The sequence below is a fragment of the Cyclopterus lumpus genome, chromosome 14 (genome assembly GCF_009769545.1).
Source record: "Cyclopterus lumpus isolate fCycLum1 chromosome 14, fCycLum1.pri, whole genome shotgun sequence".
Taxonomy (NCBI): Eukaryota; Metazoa; Chordata; class Actinopteri; order Perciformes; family Cyclopteridae; genus Cyclopterus; species Cyclopterus lumpus.
The window spans coordinates 3009533-3031656 of NC_046979.1; the positions used below are offsets into that span (position 1 = coordinate 3009533).

The 22124-nt window shown below is 44.8% G+C and overlaps 4 protein-coding genes across 4 annotated transcripts in view; 1 reads left to right on the forward strand and 3 right to left on the reverse strand.

The window, feature by feature from the left end:
* Positions 1-3239, reverse strand: part of txndc15 (thioredoxin domain containing 15) — a 4746-nt gene extending 1507 nt beyond the window's left edge. The window contains exons 1-4 of the mRNA XM_034550116.1: positions 3010-3239; positions 2080-2390; positions 1800-1946; positions 1542-1705 (exon numbers count right to left, since the gene is read on the reverse strand). Of these exons, the coding sequence (XP_034406007.1) occupies positions 1542-1705; positions 1800-1946; positions 2080-2390; positions 3010-3106 (719 nt within the window). The 5' untranslated portion in view covers positions 3107-3239. The remainder of the gene's footprint in view (positions 1-1541; positions 1706-1799; positions 1947-2079; positions 2391-3009) is intronic.
* Positions 3240-3993: 754 nt separating this feature from the next.
* On the forward strand, positions 3994-5247 carry LOC117742803 (tripartite motif-containing protein 16-like protein). Its single transcript, XM_034550440.1, has 2 exons — positions 3994-4190; positions 4239-5247. Exons 1-2 carry the CDS (start codon positions 3994-3996, stop codon positions 5245-5247), a joined length of 1206 nt encoding a protein of 401 aa, XP_034406331.1.
* Positions 5248-9171: 3924 nt separating this feature from the next.
* c14h5orf24 (chromosome 14 C5orf24 homolog) lies at positions 9172-11047 on the reverse strand. Its single transcript, XM_034550716.1, has 2 exons — positions 10941-11047; positions 9172-9859 (listed from the first exon to the last, which is right to left on the reverse strand). Exon 2 carries the CDS (start codon positions 9851-9853, stop codon positions 9239-9241), a length of 615 nt encoding a protein of 204 aa, XP_034406607.1. The 5' UTR covers positions 9854-9859; positions 10941-11047; the 3' UTR covers positions 9172-9238.
* An 890-nt stretch (positions 11048-11937) lies between these two features.
* ddx46 (DEAD (Asp-Glu-Ala-Asp) box polypeptide 46) lies at positions 11938-22037 on the reverse strand. The gene is made up of 23 exons (XM_034550187.1): positions 21804-22037; positions 21385-21549; positions 20888-21010; positions 20670-20757; positions 20421-20589; positions 20035-20342; positions 19848-19958; positions 19605-19770; positions 19063-19183; positions 18729-18904; positions 18378-18499; positions 16911-16989; positions 16013-16095; positions 15577-15741; positions 15309-15471; positions 14788-14981; positions 14535-14672; positions 14259-14408; positions 13534-13761; positions 12986-13204; positions 12635-12779; positions 12478-12551; positions 11938-12345 (listed from the first exon to the last, which is right to left on the reverse strand). The coding sequence occupies exons 1-23, from the start codon at positions 21818-21820 to the stop codon at positions 12298-12300; spliced, it is 3252 nt and encodes a 1083-aa protein (XP_034406078.1). The 5' UTR covers positions 21821-22037; the 3' UTR covers positions 11938-12297.
* Positions 22038-22124: the final 87 nt, after the last annotated feature.

Here is a 22124-nt window from a genome sequence, read left to right on the forward strand (position 1 = left end):
CGTGTTGACATTGTTGTGTGTTACAGGGTCACGTGTTGACATTGTTGTGTTTTAGAGGATCACGTGTTGACATTGTTGTGTGTTAGAGGATCACGTGTTGACATTGTTGTGTGTTAGAGGGTCACGTGTTGACATTGTTGTGTTTTAGAGGATCACGTGTTGACATTGTTGTGTGTTACAGGGTCACGTGTTGACATTGTTGTGTTTTAGAGGATCACGTGTTGACATTGTTGTGTTTTAGAGGGTCACGTGTTGACATTGTTGTGTTTTAGAGGATCACGTGTTGACATTGTTGTGTGTTAGAGGGTCACGTGTTGACATTGTTGTGTGTTAGAGGGTCACGTGTTGACATTGTTGTGTTTTAAAGGGTCACGTGTTGACATTGTTGTGTTTTAAAGGGTCACGTGTTGACATTGTTGTGTGTTACAGGGTCACGTGTTGACATTGTTGTGTGTTAGAGGGTCACGTGTTGACATTGTTGTGTGTTAGAGGGTCACGTGTTGACATTGTTGTGTGTTAGAGGGTCACGTGTTGACATTGTTGTGTTTTAAAGGGTCACATGTTGACATTGTTGTGTTTTAAAGGGTCACGTGTTGACATTGTTGTGTGTTAGAGGGTCACGTGTTGACATTGTTGTGTGTTAGAGGGTCACGTGTTGACATTGTTGTGTGTTAGAGGGTCACATGTTGACATTGTTGTGTTTTAAAGGGTCACGTGTTGACATTGTTGTGTGTTACAGGGTCACATGTTGACATTGTTGTGTGTTAGAGGGTCACGTGTTGACATTGTTGTGTGTTACAGGGTCACGTGTTGACATTGTTGTGTGTTACAGGGTCACGTGTTGACATTGTTGTGTGTTAGAGGGTCACGTGTTGACATTGTTGTGTGTTAGAGGGTCACGTGTTGACATTGTTGTGTGTTACAGGGTCACGTGTTGACATTGTTGTGTGTTAGAGGGTCACGTGTTGACATTGTTGTGTGTTAGAGGGTCACGTGTTGACATTGTTGTGTGTTAGAGGATCACATGTTGACATTGTTGTGTGTTAGAGGGTCACGTGTTGACATTGTTGTGTGTTAGAGGATCACATGTTGACATTGTTGTGTGTTAGAGGGTCACGTGTTGACATTGTTGTGTGTTAGAGGGTCACGTGTTGACATTGTTGTGTGTTAGAGGATCACGTGTTGACATTGTTGTGTGTTAGAGGGTCACGTGTTGACATTGTTGTGTGTTAGAGGATCACGTGTTGACATTGTTGTGTGTTAGAGGATCACGTGTTGACATTGTTGTGTGTTAGAGGGTCACGTGTTGACATTGTTGTGTGTTAGAGGGTCACGTGTTGACATTGTTGTGTGTTAGAGGGTCACGTGTTGACATTGTTGTGTGTTAGAGGGTCACATGTTGACATTGTTGTGTGTTAGAGGGTCACATGTCAAAGAAGTTGTGATTCCAGGATACAGACATATGAAGTTGGTTTAAATGAGCTTATTAATGCCCAAAAGCACAAAGAAAACCCTCTAGTACAGTTTGTAATGTTGCTCACCTGCTGTGCTGCGAGGCATCCAGTGCCAGGAAGTGCATGCTGGGAAAGACTCGGGGCAGGGCGTTGAAATGAGGGGCCAGGCTGGCTGAGAACTGGCACCAGGAGGTGAAGAACAGCACTACGGAGCACTCGGTGCCGTTGGCGTTCAGGTACTCCATCAGGTCCTGAGAGAAGGGAGGAACAAAGATTGGCATTTCATTTGAGGAGTAAAAACCAAACCGCCTGTGTTTTTTATGTTTTATGGGAATCAACCAATACCTGCGACGCGTTCAGGACCTGCACGGCGAAATTGTCAATTCCCGTGACGTTCCTCCTGTCGCAGGTCACCTTGTAGGTCTTGGCGGTCTCCGTGGCGTTCTGCTCCTCCGCTGACGGGAGGTCGGCGTGCACCATGTCGAGAGTGATCTGGGGGCGGGGCAGATACTCATCGTTTCAGCTCCAATTGAAGTTTTCTCTGCACAAATTTAGCTTCATACTTTCTAGGTTTTTTTGGGGGGGGGATTAACAGATTAATTATATAATTAATTATCAGAGTTACCTGCTGCGACGGTTCCTCGCTCATGTCCTCCATCGACGCTCCGGGGTCGGGGGATCCGCACCGGTCGCCGTTCTCATCGCAAGGCGGAGAGAAGCCCGACTGGAAGTCTTTCACATTTTTGGGGAACAGGGACTCGATGTCGGAGGGGTCCATGGGGGCTTCGGTTCCCATGACGGCATCCGCGATCTCCGCCGTCTTGAACTGCCTCTTCGGCGGAGAGTCCAGGTCCTCCAACTCCACGAATCTGGGGCTGTTTTCCATTTCGGACAACGCGTCCTCCGATAGCGTGAGCTCCAGGGAATCGTCGCTCTCTGAAGGAAAAAATAAAAATAATAATAATAGCTCCAAGTCAGGACAGAAGACATTCCTCTCACGTCTATCCCTCTTGTTTTCCTTTTGAAAGTGCCAGACGATGCTTTTTAAAAGGCCTCTATAAAGAAACACCTCTTTAGTTTGAAAGGGAGATGCACTGCGAAGGTTTCCAGACCTCTAAACCACAACCTCCACGTGTTCAGTGATAAATGGAAGTGATGTGAAATGAACATTCAGTCAGGTGGGAGGAGGACAAACCAGTCACGTGAGCATTCAGTTGCCCGTTAATAACGTGCACCTAATGCAACCTTATACACCCCAAAAGCACCCCCTCTGCACGAAGGTAGGGGTTTTATTTTGAAAGAGGTGTGACAATAAGGTCAAATCATACTATTTCCTAAAGAGAGCATCATTAATATTTCAGCTCATGCTAAAATCAAGATATATATATAAATGTATATTTAAAAATGGTCACGTTAATGTTTGATTCGTGTCATTACTGCTCCTACGTCTCTATGTATTTAGGATAATATCCACTAGTTTGATGCGATCAGTCAGCTGTTAGTCGGTGTTTTTATTGTTAAATAAATAATACATAAAAAGCTGTACGTCTCTTACCTTGCGCGGTCACAGCCGAATACTTCAACACGTCAGAGTGATACAACGCGAATATCAAAACGCACCGGATGTGGAGTTTATTTAAAATCCACGTCATATTTAATTAATAAATTTAGTTCTCCAAATTTAGCTAGACGCGAATGTGACCGGCCTTAACGACATGTTGTTGAGGCGAGAGAGGATGTTTTCTAGCGAGCGGCGCCGGAAGAAGATACGCGTTGCACCGCGGACTTCCGCTTCCGGTCACAGAGACGGTTTCCGGGATGACTCGGGATTGACGTCACAGCTTCTGATTACAACTAGAGAGAGAGAAATAACTAAAGATGTGATTATCTCGTATTTAAATACGCCAAATAATATTATTATTTTTCAAGATAAATTAGGAAAATAGTCGTTAAAAAGTTGTAAAGAACTCATTCTGTTATCTCATGTGATTAATTGATAATAAATTAAATGATTTGCACAGCGCAATGTCAAATGACCTATATTGATTTTCATGCTGAAATGGAACTGATTTGTGTAATTTACTTGATTCCTGTGTGTTGAATTATATATAATAATTATTGAATTTATTTGCGAATAATCGCTGTTAATCGCAGAAAAATCATGCGATTAATCGATTACATTTGTTCATCTTTGCCCAGCACTAATATATATATGTATATATAGATGTATATTTATATATAGCATATATGTCAAGAATGTTAACTGAAGGGTTCATTGTAAAGTTTGACACACTTTCTGGCCGCTCCTCTTCCAGGAATGAAGCACAACTTGAACAGCCCGCCACCGGCTCTATATCCCGGCTGCTCAAAGTCTGTTCAGCTCGGGTGTGTCTCGTTCCCTCCCCCTGTCACAGATCTGCTTATGGGCGTAGACGCAACTGCAGGAGCACAACAGCTTCAGATCAGAAGACGTACCTCGTGGGACACGGAGCACAGCGTTCATCAGCGAAACTGACTCGACACGTGCGAGAGAGAAGACATGGCGTGGCGCGGGATCCAGCAGGATCGAGAAAAACTGAGCTGTTCGATCTGTCTGGATGTCCTCAGGGCCCCGGTGACCGTCCCGTGCGGACACAGCTACTGCATGAGCTGCATCAAAGACTGCTGGGATGAGGAAGAAAACGACAGGAAGAAAACACACAGCTGCCCCCAGTGCAGGCAGAGCTTCAACCCAAGGCCCGGGTTCAGACGGAGCTCGGGGCGAGCCGGCTGAAGATCCAACAGAGGGGACCGGGAGAAAGACGTCGAGGCGCTTCGACGTCAGGTGCAGGCCACGACCAGTTCGGCCGATGAAGCGGTGAGGGACAGCGAGAAGATCTTCACCGAGTTGAGGCGTCTGCTCGAGAAAAGGAGCTCCGAGGTGAAGCGGCAGATCCGAGACCAGCAGAAAGCTCAGGTGGGTCGAGCCAAGGAGCTGGAGGCGAAGCTGCAGGAGGAGATGGCGGCGCTGCGGAGGAGGGACGGCGAACTGGAGCGGCTCTCTCGCACCGAGGACCACCTCCACTTCCTGAACCGCTACCCCTCGCTGTCCCGTCTGAGCGAGTCCGAAGACTCGCCCGGCATCAACACCCATCCCCCGAGGTCATTCAAGGACGTGGCGGCGGAGGCCAGAGACAGACTGCAGGCGCTTCTGAGCGAGGTGTGGGGAAAGGGCGTCTCGCCGCCTCCGTCGGAGCCCGGAACCAGAGCCGAGTTCATGAAATACTCGTGTCGGGTCACGCTGGATCCAAATACTGCACACAAGCGCGTGTCGCTGTGCGACAGGAAGAGGAAAGCAACGTTGATGGCCGGAGAACATTTGTATTTGAGTCACCCGGACAGATTTAGTGAACGGTGGCAGGTCCTGAGTAGAGAGGATCTAACTGGACGCTGCTACTGGGAGGTGAAGTGGAGCGGCAAAGCCGGTATAGCCGTCGCATACAAAGACATCAGCAGGACGGGGAGCGCCAATGAATGTGGGTTCGGATACAATGACAAATCGTGGTCGTTGGAATGCGACGGTAATCATTGTATATTCAGGCATAACGATACGTGCAGTCCCGTCTCTGGCCCCCAGTGCTCCAGAGTGGGCGTGTACCTGGATCACGGAGCAGGGACTCTGTCCTTCTACAGAGTCGCTGACGCCGTGACCCTCCTCCACAGAGTCCGGACCACGTTCACGCAGCCTCTCCACGCCGGACTTTGCCTTCCGAGATCTCAAGGAGACTCCGCCATGTGGTGCGAGCTCGAGTAGAGGAGAGTTGAGGGGACGTTCACCTGGAGGCAGTAAAGGTCCAGGTGTGGCCGCACTGCAGCCATCAAGCATAGCGGGCGTCACTGTGGGGATCTTTTATTGGATTGATGTGGTTTTCATTGCATCGTGGCAATTCATTTAAATCGGGAACATGGCTTTATTCATTTGATTTGATTTTTTACTATCTTGCTCTTTGAAAAATCTATTATTATGTTATGTTTACAATTTGTTTTTTTTTAACTATATTCTTTGCACAATTGTTTTAAATATATATATGCTTATTTAATTTTTTTGTCCAATTAATTAATTATACAAATGGTCTTAATTATGTAAAAGAGTCATGTATATATAAAATAAATAATCTATTTGGATTTGATTTTTTTTGAGCATCTGCAGAAAGTTAATGTCATATAAAACATAAAATATATATGTTTTATCTTTTTAATACATTACATGTCTGTGTGCTCTAATCATCTTTTTTAAGAGAGGATTCAAGTGTCTTTAAGTGGTGACAATTTTTGGGAAATATTTGGGAAAAGTCCATGTTTAAAATCCTGCAAATAAATAAACAAACGGTTGAAACCGATATTGTTGAAAACAACCCCGCTGTGTTCCTCTCGCTGTAAAAGAATCACTCAAATATGTCGGTTTCCTTCCGATGAAAGAACCTTTGGAAAGGAAAACATTTCAATGTGCAGAGTGTGTTACTTTCAGATTTATTACACAACTTTTTGAACATTCCACAACAATCATGCAGGAATAACTCGAGACTCGTGGAAAGCTTTACAGGCTTCACGCTCTAGGAAATAACTCTCAGAAACACTCAAAATGTGAGGTCGTGTTTTCTGGAAATCGTCGTCTAATATAAAACAAACTAGCAATTCATGTGCACTGATTGGACTTGAAATATTACAGCCGGGAAAAAAAAACGACATGAGCGTCAATAAATGAGGCGAGTTATCGAGTCCATTTCAGGTCATCCGCAGCCCAAAACCATCGTAAACGGTCGCTTCCAATTCAGAAGAAGTCTGGAAACGGAGCAAAAGAAGAAAAAAAAGCCAAATATTTGAGATATTACGTCAGAATCGTTGCCACGTTCTGGCATTCTTACCCGGAGAAGGAAGTCCTGCTTAAATTCTCATTACGATCGTATTGCAAACGTTTTGAGGGCTGAAGGAGCTCATTTATAACCCGTTTATAACACGTTTATAACCCGCTTATAACACGTTTATAACACACTTATAACACGCTTATAACACGCTTATAACACGTTTCTACGTTTTCTAAAAAGCTGAAACTTGTTCTCGTGGTTTACTGTCCCGTCTTTTCTCAGCAGGATGTCGTTCGCTTCGTATGTCCAGATAACACGTTAAAATAACACTTTATTTCTGTTTTTTTTTTTTTTTTTAGCAACAACAATAAAAACAAACATTTCCAGCTGGCCACTGTCCCAGTAGCTCCAGTAGGAGCTGTACTGGAGCTACTGGGGGGGGGGGACTAGGACTGTGAAGACACTTTCAGTACAGGAGTAGATACCCACTTAAACTGGAATATGGACATAAAATCCACAAAACATGCTTCAGCTTTTCAGAAGTGTCAACGTTAAGGGTTCCCACACTGTGACTCCGCCTCCTACTACTGGCGTGTTCTTTCGGCTTCACCTAAAATTCCAACGTAAACACTGTAAATAAAACGCACACTTCAAGATGTCAAACAGCCGTAAACACAACAACAACAAAAAGAGAAAAATAAAACTCTGGTTAAATATTAAACCTGGCTACATCAGAATAATATTTAATAAAAAAAGAGAAGTACTTTCAGAGATAGATAACAGATGATATAAATACGATGAGATGCAAAGAAATAAGTTTACATCGTCAATGTGAAGCAATTTACAATGCATTCAAGAAACAGCGTTTTTTTTCGTTTTTTTCTGGCCTCAATTTTAAAAACTTTTTGTTGTTGTTTTGCTATTTTTTTTACCAATTCAAACAATCATACAATCTTGAACTGGGAGAGTGGAAGTGCTTTTTCATTTAACATTTTACATAGTAACTATCAGTCATGCTCAGGTAAACTTTTGTGAGAAGTCGGAATACACATATATATATAAAATTAAATTAAATTAAAATAGCATAAAGGGCCTCCAGTGAAGATAGCGTCGTATTCTTTGGTAAAGGGACATTGAACACCTCAACAGAACGAGCCGTGTACACCAGTATAAAAATACAACGATAATAAAAAGTGATAGTATCAAAGTTTACACAGTACAAGTACATACATACGTACAATGGATTATTGCACCAAATTCAACAATTTCATCATTTCTCGCGAGATCTGAAACGCGTGTTTATGAATAATACCGAAAAAAAAACCGAACGTTCGTCGTGGGGTAAAAGGTTTGAAGTTTTTTTTTTAAAATGATTTTAAAAAAAAACACTTGGATGCAATACATATTCTGACCACACGATGGGGTCGACTGTGTTTACGGTGCATTAATGACAAATATTATAAACCAACTTACATCATCTTTTTTATTTTTTATTTTTGTATATTGTTTTTATTCTGTCTAAATTCTAAACAGCATTTCACGCAAAACAACAACAAAAAACAACCACCGGCTTCCCCCAACAGTCCGATTAAAGAGAAAACACGATGTCAATGTTCCGGAAACATAATAAAGAGAAACATTTAATACGCGCCACGTACTTCAGCGCGATCGTGGTGAACAAATGAGATCACGATTCAGAGGATCTGTTTCCATAATGTTCATAACGCACGCGGATATCAGCTGTTCTCGTCACCTCGGGTTCATATTTAGGTGACTGTGTTTTGAAACAGCGTCACCTGTCTGCAGTGTGACATAGTGCGATTCAGTGCAATATATATTTGTGTGATAAGTGTTGTTTGTGTGTGAGCGAGAACACAACAAAAAGGTATTTTAGTTTTGTGTTCGTCACAAAATATTACAGCAAATCCATGTTTAAAATTTTTTTTTAAATTTAAATTTAGCTTGTGTAAGCAGGTTCTCTCACCACAACGTTACAGAGAATACGATGTCTTCAATATCAACGGGCTAACATTAAAGTAAAACCCTTCTTTGCTTAGTTTCTATTCTTCTTCTAATTCTTCTTCGTTGCCGGGGCAACAAAGAAAAACGAGGCGAGCAGACCGAAACCAGACTAGTATTTGGGTTTCTGCAGGCGAGAGAAGCTCCATCGCCATGACGACGGCCGGTTTGTCGGCATTGGTCAATAAAGTAGCGGGTGGAGAAACGCATTGGGTTTGCTGAGTGGCTGTCAATTAATAAACAATAACAAATTTAAAGAAAACACATCTGCACGTTGACGCCGTTGCTTTCGATAAACATTCGCATGCAAATAATACGTTGAGAAGACGGTGAACGGTGAGTGGAGGAAGAAAGGATTCTCTGTACATCAAGGAAGTGCCACTGAGCCAGGCACTTGACCCCCCCCCACCCCCACCCCAACTGGAGGAATCCAGAGTGACAACACGTGACACATAAAACAGCGTTGCTACTCGTCTCTCTTCTTCCTCCTCCTCTTGTTTTGTTTTGTTTTGTTTAAAAAAAAGAAGCAAAAACAACAAAAAAAACGAACGTCGGGATTCAAACCGTCGAACATCACGGAGTTTAAATGCGCTCAGATCTCCTCCTTTGTTTGCGGGGTGATGAAACATTGTTTTTTTAAAGCGGTGTTAAAATGAAGCACACTCAAAAAGAGAAAGTTTAAAAAGGCCCCCCCCCCCCCCTCCATGTGTCGTGATCCCCTCCACGCACAATGGATCTGGAAAACGGTATTATACTGTATATTTGGTGGCAGGCAAACGGATGACACCCTCTCCCTCTCATGGGAAAGATTGCCCCCCCCCCCCCCCCCACACCCCTCACCCCAGTATCTGGCAGGAAACCGGTGCACATGCGTGTCTCTTATCCGGTCCGATGGAAGGCGAGTCTGGGGGGGCGGAGCCTTCACTCGTTGGCCGCCTTCTCTTTGCAGGAAGGTTCACAGAGGATCTCCTTGTGTGGCAGCGGGTAGGGGAACGCCGCTCCGCTGCAGGAGCTGCCGTAAGCCAGTTTGTTGAGGCGGGACAGGCCCTTGATGCTGCCGGGGGGTCGCCCCGGGCTGACCTTGTACCCCGCCGCCCTGGTGGTGCCCAGCGGCCGTCCCGGGCTGGTCTTGAACCCCGCCGCCCTGGTGGTGCCGAGCGGTCGCCCCGTGCTGGTCCTGTACCCGGCCAGCTTGGTGGTTCCCAGAGGCCTCCCGCGTCGGCCCGACTTCCCTCCGGCGGCGGCCTTGCTCTTCTTCTTGCCGTCGTCCGGCGCCTGGGCGCCGCCTTTGGGGATCTTGCCCGCCGGCGAGCCCGCGAGCGCCTCCTGCCTCTGGCACGCCAGGGGCTTGTGGACCTGGGCGGGCAAGGCCATGGGCGCCAGCGTCATCTGGAGGGCGGACGGCGGCGGGGGAGGGTAGAACTTGTTGGCCTGGGTGCACAGGTCAAAGTGGGAGGCCGGGTGATGGCCGTCCTCCGCCAGGCACGACGGCCGGCTGTTCATGCAGAAGTCGCTGCTTGTCACCTGGCGCATCATCTTCTCCTGAGGGGAGTTATAACTGTGTTATTATCATAGATGAATGATGTCAATAGCTTCTATTCCACAATGAAGGTTGATGTCGGTATTTTAAAGGAAACCTGGACACATTTGAGACTTCTGACCTCCATATTTATGACCTCTGAGGCTAAACTAAGACCTGGTCTAAGGGAAGCCTGGACCTGAGCTTAGTCTTCATCGTTGAGGTCTTTTATTTTGAAAAACATTTCTCATAAATTTCTCATAAAGCACAAATCCACCCCGACAGCGTGTTGGACGCGTCATGCTTAAGAAGAGAGAGTAAGGAGTCACGTGACCAGCAACACAAACAAGTTTATATATGACGTCACTCTCTCTGCCATGACACCCAGCGGCCACTGGGGGCACCGATGAGCCCGTCGCACACAAATGGAGTGTTTCTCAGTGTCGTTAACTTCTGACAAACAGAACTGTGGGAAACCATTTATTTATTTATTTATTATGTTTGCATTCACAGTTATTATGAATGAATTGTGTCGATGAAAAGGTTTTGTGCTATTTTCTGTGACATTGTTTCAGCCTCGGTGATGAAGGTCAGAGGTCAAAGAGTACCCCCCCCCCCAAAAAAAAAATACATATATATGTATGTATATATACATACATATATATGTATATATTGTATAGCTGTGACAATAAAAACAAGCATAATCCTTATTAAAGTGACGCTGAAGCGCCCATGGTCTGCAGCTGACCCCTTACTGTGTCTCTCATGGACACACACACACACACACACACACACACACACACACAGTAATCACAATGAGTCCATATTCTGACACACACAATCAATTGTCATAACTAATTATGAGGCTATAAATACTCCAATGCAAACGGAGTGCTGCCGATGATATATATATATATATATATATATATATATATATATATATGTGTGTGTGTGTGTGTGTGTGTGTGTGTACCGTTACTCTGCCCAACACAACACCGCCTGTAGTAACATGCATCCCCACCGCCGACATGGCTGCTGACGTGCACGTCCTCCACGGACCCAAAGACCCCCCCGAACCCCCCACGAGCCCCCCGGTTACTGTACCTCTCGATTGTTCGCAGATCTCGGTCCAAGAAAGGGTTAAAAAGAAAAAATGATCTTTCATCCCTCACAGCGGGAGTCGATCCATTTTCCACCCCCCCCCTCCTCCCCTTCTCACTCTCCACCCCCCCCTTAAAAAAAACAGAATCTTGCACCGCAGGACGTCGCTCCGCTGGAGAGTAAAACCCGCACGCCGGGGCGCGTCGCTGTGCACGAGGCGCTTCTGTCGAGGAGGGTTTTTTTTAGGATGTTTTAAAAAATATATATTTATATATATATTTATATTTTTTGTTGCCCAGCTCCAGAGGTTTGGATGAGAAACGCAGCCATTTTCCATTAAAATTTAATAAGGCTGGAGCGCAGTCTGAGCATGCGCAGAGCGGCATACATGGGGGGTGGGAGGGGCGATCCTGAAGAACACTTCCACACCAGAAACGACGTGTTTTCACTTTGAGACACAACACTGTTTATTTTTTATATATATAAAAAAAAAAAAATATATATATATATATATATATATATATACATACACACACACTTACATATATATATATATATATGTAGTTTAAATTTAAAAAAATTAAACAAATATGCATGTGAAATAAATCCGGATATAAATGAGGCACTAAATATATAAATACATATAAAAACCAACAATTATTTTTTAAAAAAAAGAAATTTTTTTAAAACTTTATTTACCATTAGACAATAGTTATTTATAGTAAAACAACACTGTTTATTTTAAAACGTTGACTTCATTTCCCACTTATTTTTTTATTCCCATCCGTTATATTCATATAAATACATGGAGGTAATAAAGTGATGGGAAATTAATGTGGCATTCAGAAGAATATTGTATTTTTAAGCAACATTTTTTTTATTTATCTAACTATTACCTCATTTATGTGTCTATGACACTTATTTATACCAAAAAAACCCCCACATTTATTCATTTCATATTGAACGAGTTGTTGAATACAAAACAGCCGGACACATTTATTTATTTAGCAACACATCGTTTTTATTGTGCGGAAAAGTAAAAACATCTTTCGTCCGACTATTTCTTCATAAAGATTACGATTGGGATGCTGCTTGTAATCTGACCAAAAAAAAAAAAAAGAAAATGTGCCTTACATTCAAATGCAGATAAGAGATGGCTCAATGACACTGGAGGTCACAGCTGCATCAGACATTTTAGGTATTTATAGTCTGTCGGTATAAACTCAAGTGAAGCACAAAAGGAAACTAAAAAGGGGGCGGGACAAATATAAACAAAAACCATACACTGAACTGAGGTAATTGACTGGAACATTATTAAAAATATAGACTAAAATATTCCTCAACCACTTCGATGACGCCTCTACAGCACTTTGTACCGGCCTTTGCTTGTCGGCTGGTAGGAATTTTGCTGAAAGAAAAAACAAAAAAAAATCCATAAGCGACATCTTTTAATAAGACATTTGCTGAATAGACACAACGGGCGATGTTTTATGTATTTATGCGTGTGGTTATTGAGTTCACGAGGCAGAAGATAACTTACTAATCTGATGAGCTCCTCCTTGATTAACCGCGTAATCTCCGTTTTGGCTTTCTGCACGGCCAGTTCATTTGCACCTGGGAACCACAAACAACTGGGTTTGAGTACAATTTATTAAAATTGGACGCACGATTATAAATAATTTGGTGGCGACGCATACTTTCGATAGCCAGGTAGATCTTGCGCTCTCCCTCCTTGGGCTCTTTGCCCGGAGGGAAGTAGGTTCCCCTGATGGTGATGGCGGCCTCGGAGTATTCGCCGATCCTCTGCAGAGCTTCTTTAGACGTCACCTTCCACCTGGCCGTCTAAGAACAACAACAACAACAACAACAACAACAACAACAGGAAACACTTTCAGATTTTCTGATAGATTCTCTCTCTTTAATCTATTTATTTACACCCAAGTAGAAAACGAGACACCGATACTAAAAAAAAAAAGAAGTATTTAAATGTTTTATTCTTAATTAAATTAAAAAATATAAATATTTGCTCCCAAAAAAAATCTGCTGACCTGCGGGAAGTCGTTGATCTCCAGCTCCTCCTCGTATCTCTTGACGGTCTCGGCCTGTTCGGCCGCCTGCCGCTCCTCCTCCAGCTTCTCCACGGGGGTGTAGTTCAGCTTGGCGTTGATCTTCTCCGCCAGCTGCTCCGCGATGGTCTTCGCCGACACCGAGGGCGTCATGATGGTGCCGCCCCGCAGTATGGCGTTGGTGGCCTGCTGCATCACGTCCTGCACGTGGACGGGGGGGAGAATGTATATGATTATCTTGCCACAAAGAATACAGAAACACGTAAAAATGGCCGAAAATTATGAAAAAAAAAAGGAATAAATAAGAACGTACGGTCCATTTGATTAAATTTATGGCTACTTGGACCTCAGATATGACAATAATCAATAATAAACTATATATTGTGAAAAAAAAAGTAGAAATAAAAAACTATTTCTACTATTTTCTTACTAATACGGAGCTTTTAAAACGTTATTTTATTAAGACTATAGTGAAACTGAACCCGGTGGCGTTTTGATTAATCAACACGCTTCCTCTCCGGCGGCCGTACCTGAGCCTCGGCGCCGAGGTTCTTCTGAGCGTTGATCTTGAGCGCCAGCCTCTTGGCCATCTCCAGCTTCTGGATGTTCCCGGCGGACGGGGGCCCGATGCCCGGCATCCCTCCGGGGACGGTGGACGAGGACGCCGTCTGCCCCGAGCCGCCGCCGGCCGACCCGGGAGCAGAGAGATCCTTCACCCGCTTCTTGGAGTTGAACATGCTCTCGATCTGCTCCTCGATCTGGAGGAAAGGTCGGTGGAGGTGAATGACATGGTTGGTTATTAAATTCCACTTCGAGGGTCGGAAAACCACGTTTTTAAAAAAAAGTAAACGCACATGAGAAGTGACTTCAAAATAAAAGCGACCTTCTAGTGAATGTGGTTGGCCATTCGGTCAATAATAAATAAATACAATACAGTTGAATAAATCAAGATAAATCCATATTAAATAAATAAAACAAATGATAATAATATAGTACAATATAATAAAAACTTTAATACTAAAGAAAACATTTCCAAAGACCAATGTGACTTCAAAATAAGAGCACGACTTCATTAAAAACATCTCGTTTCTAGCACATTAGATGTGGAATTTTGAATATATATATATATATATATATATATATATATATATATATATATATATATATATATATATATATATATATATATCGTACGTAGCCTAAAACTATTGAGATATTATACAAGCCACATGCAACAGAAAAAGAGGGAACTCACATCCAGGGCTCCGTCCTCGTCGTCCGAGTCCTGCAGACCGAGAGCAGCTTTCTGCAGCTTCTTCCTCTCGTTGGCCAACGCGTGTTCGGTCTCGTCGAACTTGAACCCTTTTCCTGAGAACCCGCTGCTGCTTTTAATGGTCTTGCCCTCCTGCAGAAAAGACAAAAATAAATACATTTAATTTGCACGTAGACACATCGTTTTAACAGCGGTGCAAAAACTTGTTTTTCCCCCACGTGGGGGGTCCTCACACACACACACACACACTCATCTCACCAGTTTCTGCTGGTCCTTGAAGGTGACCCAGAGCTGCTCCAGCTCGGGCGGCACCGGAGAGCTGGACAGCTCCAAAGCTTTGATGATATCCCCGGCGTAGCGAACCTGGTCATCCGTGATGAAGGTGTAGGCGAAGCCCTGGACCAAAAAAAAAAAAGGAACAACGCATCTCCGTTTAAAAAAGAAAAGAAAAAGGGGAACGTTTCAACTCTTCTCCGACCAAAACGCTAAACTTCCGTTTCACGTCACCGACCTTGTTGCCCGCTCGGCCCGTGCGTCCGGCCCGGTGCACGTAGTCCTCGTAGTGGTTGGGGCAGTTGTAGTTGACCACCAGGATCAGCTGCTTGACGTCCAGCCCTCGGGCGGCCACGGACGTGGCCACCATCAGGCGGCACGCGCCGTTCTTGAAGTCGTTGATGACGCTGTCTCGGTCGTACTGGTCGATTCCTGAAGAAAAGGCCAAATAGTCAGAGACTTCCTGTTTGATTATATACACAATATGAACATGCAAAATGTCATATTTGATTGCAGTAGATCTTATGTTCTTGTAAGAGCAGGTTACACATGATTTGGTGAATGAGAGTATCGAGATAACCCGGAAAACAAAAACATCTCGACACCGGTGGAAATAAGATTTATTTATTTTGGTCCTATATTCCCCATCGCTGTGGTTCTCAAAATAAAAACATCTTTAAATATTTCAAATTAGCATATATTCAAAAATATTATATACACGTTGTATATTAAAATCAGACACTGATGGTGACTCCGTACCTCCGTGCAGCGACATGCAGGGGTACGAGGCCTTCATCAGGTCTTTCAGCAGGTTGTCCGCATGCTCCTGCTTGTCCACGAAGATGATGACCGAGCCCTTTTCCTGGTAGTGGCCCAGAATCTCCAGCAGCTTCAGGAACTTCTTGTCCTCTTCGATCACCAGCTACGGAAACGAGGGCAAAGAAAGAAAACGGGACGTTAAAATAAAAAAAGTAGAGCGCTGGAGTCGGTCTAGAAAACCGACGGCAAAGAGACGGAGGCCACTCACCACGTGCTGTTCCACGTCGGAGCAGACGACGCTGCGGCCCCCCACCTGCACCTCGAGGGGCTTGGCCAGGATCCGGCGAGCCAGCGCCTCCATGGCTCTGGGGAAGGTGGCCGAGAACATGACCGTCTGGCGGTCCGGGCGCACGTTGTCCACGATGCGCATCACCTGGACGGGGAACCGGAGGTCAATGCATTTAGTCTAGTCGCCCTCTCAGTTTAAAATAAATAAAATAAATATATATATATATATATATAAAAAATAAATATATATATATATATAAAAAATAAATAAATATATATATATATATATATAATTTAAAAAAATATATATATATATAAAATAAAAAAATATATATATATATTTTTTTTTAACACACACATAAATAAATAAATAAGTAAAATAAATATATACATAGAAATATATAAATGTGACCCACCTGAGGCTCGAAGCCCATGTCGAACATCCGGTCGGCTTCATCCAGCACCACGTACGTGGCTCTGCGCAGGTTGGTGACGCGACCTACACACAGCGGAGGAGAGGAGCACGAGAGGGGAAGCGGTTAACTTCAAGGAGAAAGAAGAAGAAAAAGCCTCAGTCCTCAAACGCAGCCCCGCCTTCTTCAAACAAACACCAATCAACACACAGGACACCGCGGTCAGGGGGTGACATTTACTACGTGACATTTACTTCACGACCAAAACAAGGCATCGTTACGTCATTACATTCGTTTGTGGACTAGTTTCAAGTGGGCGGGTTTTTTTTAATTCATCTAGATTTTAGTGTGTGTTTTTTAGGTTGTCTCTGGTCTTGCGTACCATCTCAGGGGGAGCGAGGGACCTGTAAAAGTCAGAAAACATCCTCAAGATACAATACAAGAGATGGCGCCCCATCGAGCATTATGTGACCAAGCGCCTGTTCACCTACAAGGGAAACATATTACAGATTACCTCGCATGTGTGGAAACAATTAAAATAAATTAAAATAAACCTCATATTCCAATAACAGTTACTCAATGGCAGTGTCAGCTAATATAAATACATTTTACAGTATTTCTTCACTTCACAATTACACATCCGGGGAAGCTTTCCAATGCACTTATCAAAACATCTTTGGCTGGCCTCTGGGAGTCCGCAGCACCGGGTCCACCTACCTGCACTCGGCCCCCGATCTTCAGGCAACGCACCGCGGTCCCGAAGGGGGGCGCTCGAATAACGTCGACAGTTTAGTGACTTGGTTCATGATGTACTTGTCATATTGTAACAGTCATTCCGTGCACGGTGCAGGGAAGGAGCCAGAGGAGGTGGGTGTGGGGGGGGGGCGGAGGAGTAACTCACCGCTGTTGGCCCCCAACATGTCAATCATTCTTCCCGGTGTGCACACGATGATCTCGGCTCCTCTCTTCAGCTCGGCAATCTGTCGGCCAACGACGACAACTTCAGGTCACGCACAAACGAGTGCAGCGTGCCACAGAAGGCGCTTCACGACAGAAAATACGCGTTCGCTCTTTCCCGTTTTCTCCCCCGAATTGCGTCGGTAGGCGTTTGATTGACAGATGGGGTCAGCCAATCACCTGCAAGTTTCACGCAGGCACCTCTTCTCATAAATATCCCCATCAATAAGTTCAGATAGAAGAGTGCAGAGCTGGCTTATCTCGCAGACTGCGTTACAGTATTTCATATCATTAAAATGAAATAAAACATTTTTTTTTAAAAGCTAGGGCTGCAACCAATTATAAAGTTATCAGAATAATCAGTTGGGGCTTTTCTTGGATTAGTCACCTCCATAATTTCTTTTTTTTTATTTTACTTTACAGACACGGGAGTCATCCAACGTTTCCTTTAGGATCTTTCTGGAGCTCTTTAGCGACTCCACGGATCTATGAACAGATGTTGGGAGAACATCATTAAATTCACTGACGTGTGTCTGGTTTTTAAAATTTTAAATGGTATGGCTCCGCCCCCGCTTAGTGAATTTGTTAAACAAAGCAGTGAAAGCAGCAGACTCACTAGATCTGCTACAAGAGGTGATTGTGTCATTTCATATAGGTCAAGCTCGTTTAGCAAGTCTACATTCTCAGTGAAGGCAGGTCACTCGATGCTCTGCCACCACACATACGTGCACACAACACGTACAACACGTTCAAGCATAACCTGAAGGAATGGTTTGTTGCCAATCAGGTGTGCAGTCATTGATGTGCTGTCTGTCCTGATGCTTGTTTGGGCTATATGTGCATTTGTTTTTTATGTGTATGTTGTATTGTAGCTGGGTTTGTTCTGCCTGATTCATGCTGCAGCCCGTTATGTCTCTGGTCTATTGCTGTACCCTTTCTTTTTGCTGTGTATTGGTTTTGTTTATGTTGTCAGTTTGTCTATGAATTTTATTTCCATTTTTATTTTGAGATTTTGTTATTTTAGGCTGCCGTAAAAACATCTGGCCAGGGACAGCAGATGGAAATTAGCCTCTCTGGCTAACTCTGGCTCACTTACAGTCCAACTGTTGATTAGTGTGCATTGTCCCTGCAAAATAAATGAATAAAAAAAAAAAAAATGGATGAGGAGAAGACGCGGGACACCATGTCCACGTGTGTGACGACATGATGTTCTACTAAAAACCTTCAGGTGATCACAGACCGTCCTGCACCGCTGGGCATTATTGTGCAATATTTACTTCTACTTTGATTGGATTTAAAAAAAATGTTGTGACTGAAAAGCCAATAAAAGCCTTTGGGGGAAATAAAAAAAAAAAAAAAAAAAACGGCAACATTAGAGAGAGTGTTTATGTGTGTACGTGTGTGTGTGTACCTGTTCGCTGATGCCCGTGCCTCCATAAACACACACCACGCGGAGTCCCAGCGCTTTGGAGAACTTCTTGCACTCCTTGGTGATCTGCAGAGCCAGCTCTCTGGTCGGAGTCATGATGACAGCTGTGGGAGAAACACCCGCACGGGGAGACGCGGTGAGCCTCCGTCTTTCACCAACAACATTAATGACTAATAAAAAAGGAGATTAGAACTGCCAGCTGGTTATTATCCCAAAGTGGAAAGGGGTTCTATTTTAGTCTTCCGCCGACCTACATTTGATCAGAGTCCTTGAGAGCAGGACATCTTTGAATACACTCAATTAAAACATTTAGTATATGATATAATAGCTCACAGATCGGTCCCTCGGACTCCTCCAGGGGCCTCTGGTCCATGATGTGTCGGAACATGGGCAGCAGGAAGGCGATGGTTTTCCCGCTGCCGGTCTTGGCGATGCCGATGAGGTCTCGGCCCGACATGATGGCCGGGATGGCCTGGGCCTGGATGGGGGTGGGCTTGTCGTAGCCGTGCCTGGAGCGCATTCGAGAGGAGGGGGGTTAACGCAAAGTGGCACGTCTTGCTTTTTATTTTATTTTTTTTGTGAAGACTTCGGTCTTACGAAAAACATCCGTTCTGGATGACTTTAAAAGTGTCCCGGGGGGCGTCACATCCACGCGGGTCAGACTCACCTCTTCATCGCGCTGAGGATCTTCATGGACACGCCACACTGGACCCAGGTCTTGATGGGTTTGGGGCAGCCCTTCCCCTTGACGGCGATGCCTTCCAGTTCCAGCCTGTACGAGTTCACGTCTGCGTCGATTAAACGACAACAAAAAACAGAAACATGTGACGGTTTGAATACCGCAACGTACGGAGAGTGGTGCTCGTCAAAATACATAAAACATATTGAATGACGTTATACGAAGACGTGATGGGACGGCATTACAATTTGTGTGATTTTGGGGTTTAAATATTCTGGTTTTTTTGACCCCTCAGGATTACAAACACGCATGAAACCCACCAAACCTTTTGGAAAATGTTTCTCATTTGATTAAAAAAGACCAAACAATAAAAGGGGCCCGTAGACATGACTTTGAGGTTTTATACAAAGCCCATAATAACAACAAGCCCTGACAGCTGAAGCCTGTGTGTTGACGTGTCACACCTCATATGCACAACACTTCTGCAGCCTCTCAAGAGGAATCACCGGCTCATCGTTCGGGCTACTGACCTTCCGGGGTCATCCTGGCGAGCTCGGGGACCTCCACGTAGAAGTTCCTGCGGTACGTCTCGTACTCGATCTTTTTGTGGTCCACGGGCTCCAGGACCTTCCTCTGTTTGGTCTGAAAGCCCGTCAGCGCCGTCTGCAGATCCACCTCCTCCTCCTCAGACGAGTACTGTCAAACACCGGCGGACACGGTTATGGATCATTAGTGTGTGTGTGTGTGTGTGCGTTCCAGCGAGAGGAACTCACCTCCATGGCGTCCTGGTCGTTCTCCATCAGCTCACCCTTCTTCTTGTGAGTGTTTGGTCCTTTCTTGGTTTTGACGACCGTCATCACTTTGGTTACCGTCATCGCTCCTTTCTGTTGAACAATATTAAATAATATTAAACAACGTGTATAAACCATGACAACGGCATTATTTCCCCCTCAAGCTCACCTTATCGTTTCCTTTCATGGCTCCCATGTTGAACTTCTTCACCTCCTGTTTCACCTCCTCCATGTAGGCGTCCAGAGGGTCCACGTCGTCCTCCTCGGGCTGCTGCTCCATCGGGGTCTCGCTCTCCTTCTCTTTCTCCTTCTCCTCTTTCTCCTTCTTCTCCTCCTTCTCTTTATTCTCTTTCTTCTCCTCCTCCTCCTCTTCTTCTTTCTTCTCCTCCTTTACCTCCTTCTCTTCGCTCTCCCCCTTCTCTTCCCCGTCTTCGTCGTCGTCTCCCTCCATCGGCGCGGAATTGTCCTCGTCATCGTCTGAAACAAAAAGAGGGTCAAGTTTGAAAAGGGCTCCGTCCGTCCCGGTCCACGTGATCGGCGGTTCATCTTCCTCACCCTCGTCATCCTCCAGGCTCCACTTCTTGCCCTGCTTCATCTCCTCCAGCTCCCTCTTGATCTCTCCGATGTTTTCGATGGCCTTCTTCCTCTGCTCCTCCCTCCACTTCTCCACACGCTCCTTCCTCTTCCTCATCTCCTCCTCCAGCTTGTTCTGGTCAAAGTCTTGCTGCACGGACACAGAGGAGAGATCAGGAACAGGCTCCTCCTCCTCCGGAGGTCAGCGAGAACTGAGCACACGGTACTTACATCCTCGACCTTCTCATCCTCTTTCTCCTCTTTGATCTTTTTCTTTTCGGATATAGGATCAACGCTGTCTTTCTCCTTGCTCCTCGACCTGGAGGGGAGATGACAATGGAGAGAGAGAAAAAGAAAGACAGCAGCATGATTTTTGGTTCCTAGAGTTTTGTCATTTTATGTCTTGAGATGCGTTTTTTTATTATTATTTATATTTTTAGAAGTCTCACTTTTCATCGGGCCTCCTGCTCTTGCTGGGGCTTCCAGACCGGGACCTCCGAGCTCGGGTCCTGCTGCCTGACCTCCTCCTGTCTCGGCTCCTGGACCTCCTCCTCTCTCTGCTCCTGGAGCGCCTGGGCGGCAAAAAGCAATGTCACGAAAAACACACAAGAGGGAGGAAAATTATGGTCTTGGGTATTATTATAATTTTTTTGGAGCGAACGCAAACTAATTCAGCGCCTGCTAAAAAATAAAAAAATAAAGTGTGATTTGTTTTGAAAGTTAAACTTTTGTATCCTTTAACTGAGAATTTACATTTTAAAAACTGGAATGAACACAAAAATCATAGGTACAAAAAAAAAAAAAAACCTCCATGATGGTGCTGCAGCTAAATGAGTCCTCCGTGTTTCTTCTGCTTTTTGGTTCCTTTAAACCATCAAACAACAAGCCGCGTTGTTGACAGCAACGCAACAAATAAAGAAAATAAAGAAAAAAAACCTCCACCCACCTGACCCGTTTTCTGTCTCTGGACCGGGACCTGCGGCGGTCCCGGCTGCGCGAGCGCTCCCTCCGGTTCCGGTCTCGATCGTCCTTCTTGGAGCGTTTGTCCGGGGAGCGACTCTTCGAGCGACTGCCCGAGCGGCCCCGAGAAGCCGACCGCTTCCTGTAGTGTCTGAGGACCACAAGAAGAAAAAAAAGACGACATTTAAAAAAAATTGTATTCACATTGGACCGGCGCGCGAGAAGAACCGTTGGTTTAACGGTTGTGTGTTTGTTGTGTGTGTGTGTGTGTGTGTGTGTGCGTGTGTGTGTGTGTGTGTGTGTGTGTGTTAGCGGGTACGGTTAGCCGAACTTTAGCCGCCACGGGGACTTCCGTCACAATCGACCCGATCGGAAGATTTAAATCCACGCGATAGTTTACGTTACCTCGACTCGCGTCCCATCGCCGTCCGACGAGGTTTTGTGTTTCGTGGAAGTTAAATTAGTCCACGGATAACAACGAGTCTCGGGCGGTTTGTTTGTGTCTGTGAACCCGCAAAACTGCGACTGCTTTAAGTTCACGGACTCGTGCGGGCTCGACGGGCGCAGAGCGCCGCCCGCGTGGAGGGAGGTCAGAACTGCAGCGAGCAAACAGGGGGACCCACCGTACGGAAGCCCGAGTGACACATAGAGGACAAATAGAAACGCATTAGAACCGCGGATCTAGTCACATTTGAGCTGAACTCTTGAATATTATATAGAAAAATA